This window comes from Leopardus geoffroyi, chromosome D1 (genome assembly GCF_018350155.1).
Source record: "Leopardus geoffroyi isolate Oge1 chromosome D1, O.geoffroyi_Oge1_pat1.0, whole genome shotgun sequence".
NCBI lineage: Eukaryota > Metazoa > Chordata > Mammalia > Carnivora > Felidae > Leopardus > Leopardus geoffroyi.
Window position 1 is genome coordinate 114647083 of NC_059329.1, and position 8489 is coordinate 114655571.

An 8489-nucleotide genomic window follows, 5' to 3' on the forward strand; every position below is an offset into this window, starting at 1 on the left:
GCTCCGTGAGATCATGACCTGAGCTGAAATCAAGAGCCAGCCGCCCAACCAGTGGCCGCCCAGGCCCCCGAAGGACAGCTTCTCCTGAGAGCCCCTGCTCTGTGTGGAGGAAGTGACGGGGGACGGCGAGGGACTGGGCGCCTTCCTCACTGGCAGGTTTTGTGGGGCTGGGACGCCTTCTCCGTGAGTTTTCGGTGGGCCTGGGTGCTGGTCACTCTCTTCCGGAAGCGCGTGCACATTCGTGCCCTCAGCAGGGAGGCACCCCGCTAGACTTGCAGCAGCTCTGACTGGGGTGTGGGCGGGAGGGTCCCTGCACAGCGCGGGCTGGCCCCCTGACGGCAGAAGGGACGGAAGGGGCTTTGAACAAGAGGCCGGGTGTGCTGGGGCTCAGCCTAGGGCTGTTGGGACTGAGGACGAGCGCGGAAGCTCCTTTCTAACGCCTCCTTTTTGTTACCAGGGCTGCAGGTCAGGGGCTGATGCAAGCGTACATGAGCCGCTAGCCCCTGCTGGCGAACACATATTTGCTGTGCTGTCCTGCGCCCATCCTGTCGGCAGAGCTGCTGGCCAGGCTGCTGGGCACAGACCCAGCTCAGTCGTAGGCAGGCTGAGCTGGCTCCTAGCCCTGCCAGGCCCTGCTCTCGTGGCCCCAGCAGGTCACAGCTCAGGGCTGGGTCACATGGGAGCAAACGTAGACAATGTACACTCTCCACTCTGTCACCCAGAAAGAGCCACCGACGGGCACCCAGGCATTACATGTGTCCCCCCCTGGCCACAGGCAAGGGTATCTCAGGGCAGGTGGGGCAGGTCGGCTTGAGGCAGGAGGACATCGATGTGGGAGGGAAGCGCCCTCGCTAGAGTGACGCCAGCGGCAGGTGCTGGAGGCGGGCAAGGACACTGCTTGAGAGCCGTGTGTGTGGTGTGCTCACTAGGATGCTTGCTGGCTCGGCCTGACCAGGCAGCGTCAGAGGTGACCGGTAGGGTGGGCGGGTGGGAAAGCCGTTCCCCCCTGCCCCCGTGCGCCCTTTGGCATCACCGTGTTTGAGAAGAGACTCCTTGAGACGGCGTAGGGCTTGGTGTCGGGCAGACCTGCGCCCGGATGTTGGCGCTGCTGTGTGAGATGGGGGATCTGGGGAATGTTAAGCCCACTTCTCTTCATTCTTCTCGACCTTCTGTGGCTCCTTCACAGGGTTTTTACAGACTCACAGGACCTGGTGTGCTCTAGTGCCTTCCTAGTGGTTGTTTGATACCAAATTAGTTTGAGAGAAAAAGGCAGGTTTGCCAAAGGTCACCCCACAGAGCCGCTTGCTACCTCGGGACCGATCAGCACATCCACCTGGGTCCCGAGTGGGGCCGCGGCCTGTCTGCACCCTGCTGCTGCCCTAGGGATGGAGACCAGAGGGTGGTGTTGGAGTCCCAGAAGGCAAAGAGAAAGGGCTGGGTGGAGGGTGTATTTGAGGAGATAACGGCTGGGAGCTTTCCAAGCGTGGCTGACATAAACCTACAAATTCAGGAAGCTGAATGAAGTCCAAGTAGGACAAAAGAATCCACAGGCAGATGCATCATAACAAAATGGCCGAGAAGAGAAGGCCTTCACAGAGCAGAGCCCCGCGGCACAGCACCCGCGGGGACATTGGCGGGTGCCTGTGCCTCTTGTCAGAAGCCTTGGGCCACAAGGAGGCTCCGCCACGTTTTTAAAGTGAGGAAAGGAGGTGAGAAAAAGTGAGAAAAGTGAGAAAAAGCAGGTGTCCCAGAGTCCTTCGGGCAAACCCGTCCTTCGGGAGTTCGGGTGAAGTACAGACCCTCCCCACACGGAGGAAGACCAACCCGCGCACCGCCGGCGCACCTGCTCCACGGGAGTTTCTGCGGAGGGTCCCAGGGCAAGGGGGCTGTGGCTGGGGCCCAGCCCTCCGAGCCCCGGAAGCCACACCTGTCTGATGGGCCAGAGGGAGGGGCCCGCGGGGGGCTGTGCTCTCAGCACAGCGTAGAAAGCATGCCTGAGTGTGTAGTTTACACTCCTGTGAGCAGCCTCTATAAAAGTCGTGTAGATGACATAGCCAGGTTCGTAACAGATGAATTGAAAGGAAATACGAAAACATAACCCAAAAGAAGGCGGGAAAGAGGAAGCAAGGGCGATGAGAAGCAAAGGGAGTAAGTAGCAAACAAGAGATGGGAGACTGAAATTCAGACTCAGCAGAAATTACAGTGAGCGTCCGTGGTGCAGACACGCCATGCCGATCACTAGGCAGAGATTGTGCCCAAGGGCCTTGCCCCTGGGCCCCCATCGGGGGCCTCAGATTACAGACCAGCCTGACCCCTGCGTGTGCACACATGCCTGTGACAAAATGTAATTTATGCGTGAGGCACAGAGTGTAACAACAATACCTGATAATAAAATAGGACCGTCGTGACAGTATCTTACAATAAAAGCTACGTGAACGTGCTCGCTCTGTCTCTCAGCTTGTACCCACATTCTTGTTGTGATGGTGCGAGACGAAAAAGCGGCTGCGTAGGGAGAGGAAGTGAGGGGCCGGCGCGGGCATCGTGACGCGGCCTTGGATCGCTTCTCTGCCTTCTGCCGCTGCGTGGGGAGCAGCAGCGTCTGCCTCTGGATGGTGGGTCACCGCGAGGGACTGGCCCCACGGAAGGCGAAACCGCACACCCCACTGTGTGAGAATGAGCCAACTGAACAGCGTTCACAGGAAGCTCACTTTACTTCCAGTGACATCAGTAGATCACAACTAAAAGCACAGAGAAGATGTATCAGCAAAACACTAATGAGAGGAAAGCCGGAGTGTCTGTTAATCCCAGACACAGTAGGCCTCAGAGCAGAGTCAATGATGAGGTGTGAAGAAGTCTGCATATTTACAAAAGAGTCAGTTCATCAAGGAGTATCGATCTTGAATGTGTATGCACCAGACAGCAGCGTTTCCCTAGAGGACGTGGACAGAACTGAGAGAAATGGACAAAAAATCAGAGTAGGGGACTTCAGTGCTCCTGTCTTGGAGGCAGAGGGCTGGTAGACAGTAAGCCAAGGAGGTCACAGACTCACTGGCATTCCCAGCCAGCTGGACTGGATGGACTGGAGAGCATTTCACCCTCGGCAGCGCATTCTTCCCAAGCGCACACAGAATAGTCCCCAAAATAGATCACATCCTGGCTCACAAAACAACCCTTCGCAAACTTGAAAGAATCAGAATCGTGCTGAGTCGGTCATCTGATGTCATGGGGTTAAACTAGAATGAGTCACACTTGGAAATTAGCATGTTTCTAAATAATCCGTGGATCGGAGAGGAAGTCTCAGAATTAGAAATGTATTAAACAGAACACGAAAGCGCACCGGACTTGAGGGGACACAGCTACAGCCGTGCCTAGAGGGACAGTTGTGGGTACGCGCTTACTTTAGGAGAAGGATCTCAAGTCAGTACCCTAAACTTCCATATTAAACTAGAAAAAGAAGAGCAAAATAAACCCCAATTGAGCAGAAGAAAGGAAGTAACAGAAACGATCAAAAGTGATTTCTGAAAACAGGAGAATCGATGAAACCAGAAGCCAGTTTCTTAAAAAGATCAATAAAATTGATAAACCTTTCACAAGATTGACAAAGAGAAAGGTGCAGATTATCACTATAAGCAGTGAAGGGGGTGTCAGCATAAACTCAGCAGATATTAAACATCACAAATTCTTATGGACATAAATATGATAGTTTTCCGGACGGCTCCGGAAACAGCCAAGTGCTTCGGGGTACACTCGGGTGTGCACGCTGCAAAGTGCCAGGTGCTGGTGAGCGCGGTCGGAGGCCTGTGCCAGTGGCAGGCGTGCCGCGCTTGTGGGCTGGGAGGCTTGACAAGCTCCAATGGGGAGCTCTCTCAGCCCGCCCTGTTCGTTCGTCGTCGGAGCCCCAGCAGAGCCGTCGTGGGTGCCGATGAGCTGGCTGAGACACGTGGAGGGGCGCAGCCGCTGGCGCAGCGACAGCAGTTTTGGGGAAAGAGCAGGAAGGCTGGAAGGATCCCACCACCCAGCTGTAATCGCTGTAAGGCCACGGCACCGAAGACACACGGTGTGGCAGAGGAGCAGACGCACAGGTCAAGGGGACAGCCGAGTCCAGACATAGACCCACACAGATGTGGGCCTTTGATTTTTGACAAAGATGCAAAAGAAATTTGGTGCAGAAGGATTAGTCTTTTCAACCAAAGCTGTTGGAAAAAACAGTCATCTGTGGGGGGTGGGGGAGTGAATCTTGACCCAAACCCGGCACTCCATGCCAAAAGCAACTCCAAATGATTCTAAATTGTAAAACTATGAAACTTTTGAAAGAGAGTGAGGAAATCTTCACGACGTACCATCAGGTGAAGAGCTCTTGGCTGTGACACAAGGCATGATTGTTAACGAAACAGAATCAGTAAATTGAGCATAGTCAACATGTAGAGCTTTTGCTCAGAGAAGGACGCTATCACAAGGAAGAAAAGACAAACCACAGACTACGTACCCAAGAAGGGACTCAGCCCAGAACGTGTGAAGAAGCCTCACAACTCGTCTGTGGGAAAACAGCCTGGTCACCGGTGGGCCCGGGCCTGGACACACAGGCCAGCAGAGAAGACACAGGAGAGCAGATGAGCCCCTCAAGCAGCAGGTGGATGGGGATTCAGAAGTCACAGCCCGCGTTGGCGGGCCCAGCGCCGGCGACACTGTGTGTGGCAGGGCCGCGGAGGGACACGGAAGCCAGTCCGGGAGTGGTTTCGCGGCTTCTTCGGAAGGGGCGCTCTCCCCTTGCCTGGGCCCGGCAGTTCCGGTCCCGAGTGTCCGCCTTAGACAAGTGAGAGCTTGTGCTCCCTTAGGAACCTGTCCTGGAGTGCGTGTCGCAGCCTGAACCGTCATCGCCCCGAGTCAGGGACAAGCCGGTGCCTGAGCGGGTGAGTGGCTGGACACACCAGCACTTCCACACAGGAGCACGTCTCAGCGTAAGAAGGAAGGGGCTGCAGATGTGCGCACGGACGTGGCCGGGTCACCCCCCAGCTCAGGATGCCATGTGGCGTCCCCGGGGGACATCGCTGGTGTGTGGGGGGGACTGACCAGGGGCCGTGGCAGGAGGGCAGCATGAGCTGTGTCCGGCTGTGGGAGGCACCCAGCCGTCCGCGTGGGTGAGGAGCACGGGACCACATGCCACCAGGTCATCTTTCCTGCGTGGTGATTTAAAATGAAAACAAACAAGAGGAACGTCAGAAACGGAGCATCTCATCTTCCTTGGTTCCAGACGGGGCGGTCCTCGTCATCCCTCAGGAGCCAGTGTCTCGGGGCTGCATGTTGTGGGGACCTGTTTCCCAGTTTCTGGGGTCAGCTGTGTTCTCCGATGCCAGCACCTGTGGCCAGGTGCATCTGCCATCACGTGGGGGACGGGGGGCGGGGTGGGGAATGGGTGGACCAGGTGTCTGTGCTGCTGCCCACGCACTGGGCCTTGTCCTCCGGATCTCACTGCAGACCTGGGCCTCAGCCTGGCCGCTAGAGGCCGGGCTCCACGTCCTGGCACAGGCAGCCCACAGGCTGTCCAGAGTGACACAGAAAAGGGCTTTGTGTGGGTGTCCTCAGGTGCTCCGCTGCACCCGCACTGACGCCTGGGCAGGCAGGATAGGGGTGAGGCAGAGCCACCTTGTGGTGAGGAGGGCGCCGGGGCGGGCGTTCTAACCGACGGCAGGGCCTTGCAGGAGTTTCCCTTCCTGGGGGAAAACAAGGAGCTTTTCCAGCTTCCGAGGGCTTCGTCTTGACCAGCTCCCCTGCCTGTTCACGTTCTTGGGCCTTGTGGGGCACACGGCACCAGGCGCTCATGCAGCCTGGCCTCCCTGCAGGTACCGGGGAGTGCCACCTTACACCCCGGTCACAGCCCAGACCTTCCACCTCCGAGGGGGTGGCTCTGGTGCCGAGTGGCAGCCGGGGCCGAGTCCCATTCCCCATCGAGGGCTGGCCTTCTCCCAGGCAGGGCCTGTCCATTAGCAAGGAGGCTGTGGCCGGGGGTGGGGCCTGCGTGTCTGTGGTGATGCCGTGACTGGCCTTCTCTGTCCCCACAGACAGTACTACTGGTACGATGAGCGGGGGAAGAAGGTCAAGTGCACCGCTCCCCAGTACGTCGACTTTGTCATGAGCTCTGTGCAGAAGCTGGTGACTGATGAGGACGTGTTCCCCACGAAATACGGTACGTCCCTCCCCTGGTACTGGGTGCCCCTCCCTGCTAGGCAGGCGTGGCTGCGGAGGACACAGAGCCAGACCTATCGGGAGGGGGCAGCCGTGTGGCTGGCGCTGTAAAGCCAGGCAGGTGCCCTCTGGCAGGGTCAGCTCGGCCTGGGTCGAGACCCCCATCCCCACCCCAGGCTCTGGGACCCGTGGCTTCTGCCACCCCCTCCACCCACCGTGTGCTGGGGCCATGGCAGTCCCCCTTACTTGGGGCCTGCCAGCCGAGGAGCGGTGGTGGTGGTGGGGGCTCCAGGCCAGTACAGAGCTGCCAGAGGGTCCCGTGGCTAGCAGGAGGTCCCGTGCATCTTGGTTCCTGTCATCCTCCGTGGCCCCGGCCCCATCGAGGGCCCCGAGAGCATCCATCACGGAAGCACACGTAATCCCAGGGCCAGGGCCAGGGCCAGGCTGAGGGTGGCCTGAGGCAGGCCCCTCGATGCAGAGGCAGCCGGTACAGAGCAGTAGGCACCTGCCCGGTCAGTAGGCACGCAGCTCCGGGAGCCAGGCCCGGGGCGACAGGTCACTGGAACGCCTGCCGATGGGGGGAAGGTGGGAGGTAGGGGGGGCCCTCCAGACGGCTCCTGCACAGCCGGTCCCCCCCCCCCACCCCAGCCAGCTCCTTGCAGACTGGTGGGAGCTCGGCGGGACGTGGCCCACCGAGCGGAGTGCCGGTGACCCGACGTGGTGGGCTCTCTCCCCAGGCAGGGAATTCCCCAGCTCCTTCGAGTCCCTGGTGAAGAAGATCTGCAAGTACCTGTTCCACGTGCTGGCGCACATCTACTGGTCCCACTTCAAGGAGACCCTGGCCCTTGAGCTGCACGGACACTTGAACACACTCTACGTCCACTTCATCCTCTTTGCCAGGGAGTTCAACCTGCTCGACCCCAAAGACACCGCCGTCATGGACGACCTCACGGAGGTGCTGTGCAGTGGCGGCGGCGGCGGCGGCGGGGGCCGCGGCGGGGGCGGGGCCGGCGGCGGGGGCGGGGCCAGCGGCGGGGGCGCGGGGGCACAGAACCACGTGAAGGAGAGGTGAGCCCCCGGCCGGACAGGCGTGCACGTGTGCAGAGAGACGGTGGTCCGTGTGCCTGCGTGTGCGCGCACACGTCCCGGGCGCGCTCGGCGGGAGGTCTGAGAGGCTGACGCCGCCCCCCCCTGCCCGGCCCCGGGTGCGCCGACGAGCGCGGGCTCCCCGGACGCCGGCAGGCCGCGCGTCGGACTGGCCCCCGCCGGGGCTGTCCTGTTGGATGGATGAGTGCCGCTTGTCAAGAAGGACCCTCGGATTTCACTCGTTCGCTCGACAGCGTTCATGGGACTGCCGGTCTGAGTTTCCTTCTCCTGTGGGGCTTTCCTTTCCTTGGTCTTCCGTGTGGCGCCTGCCCCCGCCTCCCCTGAGGGCTCTGCTGTTTTGAGAGAAACACACCAGTGAGAGCCGGGGCTCCTTCCCAGGAGGGACTCTGGCTCGCTTTGGTTTGGCATCAGGGTGGGGTTATTCTAGAGATTCCGCCCCATCCCCCCCCCCCCCCCAGACCTCCCTCTTCCTGGCCTTGCTTGGATCTTGGCTGTTGGCGGCTCAGAGCAGGTGGGGTAGGGTGGGCGTGGCCGGGGGTGCCCCACAGGGGCCCTGACCCTGTGGCCACGGTCCCCCTCTCTCCTGCCCCTGCTGCCCAGGAGGGCCCCTGGACTAGCTGGGCCTAGGACCGAGGTGCCTGGGCGGACGGACGGCCTGTGTGGAGAAGCGGCTGTTGGCGGAAGGCTGGGTGTCCCTGCTCCGCTCACCTGTCGGTCGTAATAAAAAGAATTCTCTCAGGTCAGCGCCTGTGTGTATCCTCGGCGTCTCGATGACCCTTGCTGAGAGTGCCAGGGCTGGTGCCAGACTGAAGGTGGCCTGCCTCCCGCCCCCTCGTGTGGTCTCTGCCCACCCCAGGCTGGGCTCTTCCTGCCAGAGCCAACCACAGGCTCCCCTGGTGACCTGTGTCCACAGCCTGGGCCTGCAGGACCTCAGGAAGCTGGGGGTGTGGGGGTCATGCCTCGTCTCCTGAGTGTCTGGGGGCGGGGGGGGGGGGGGCTTGATCTCTCGTGCTGTGCCTTCCCATGCAGGTGGCAGGGACCCCAGAGTGTGCTCTGGGGGGAGGGGGGGCGCTTCCTGGCCAGCCTGGCCCCGGGGGCTCTGCTGCAAGGGCTAGCGCTGGCCTGGCAGTGTGGTCCGAGGGGTGAGCTTAGGGGAGAGCTCCGGAGTGGGATGAATGCAGGGGCAAGGCCAGGCTTGG

General features: G+C 60.4%; 1 protein-coding gene and 1 long non-coding RNA gene across 4 annotated transcripts in view; one reads left to right on the forward strand and one right to left on the reverse strand.

The window, feature by feature from the left end:
- MOB2 (MOB kinase activator 2) overlaps nucleotides 1-8033 on the forward strand; it is a 75382-nt gene extending 67349 nt beyond the window's left edge. For all 3 annotated transcript variants that reach the window (XM_045486374.1, XM_045486373.1, XM_045486372.1), the window contains exons 4-5: nucleotides 6060-6184; nucleotides 6921-8033. In XM_045486374.1, coding sequence (XP_045342330.1) covers nucleotides 6060-6184; nucleotides 6921-7255 — 460 coding nt within the window. In that variant the 3' untranslated portion in view covers nucleotides 7256-8033. The remainder of the gene's footprint in view (nucleotides 1-6059; nucleotides 6185-6920) is intronic.
- Nucleotides 3554-6914, reverse strand: LOC123602111. The gene is made up of 2 exons (XR_006714376.1): nucleotides 6430-6914; nucleotides 3554-5177 (listed from the first exon to the last, which is right to left on the reverse strand). It is a non-coding gene; the product is annotated as an uncharacterized LOC123602111 (long non-coding RNA).
- Nucleotides 8034-8489: the final 456 nt, after the last annotated feature.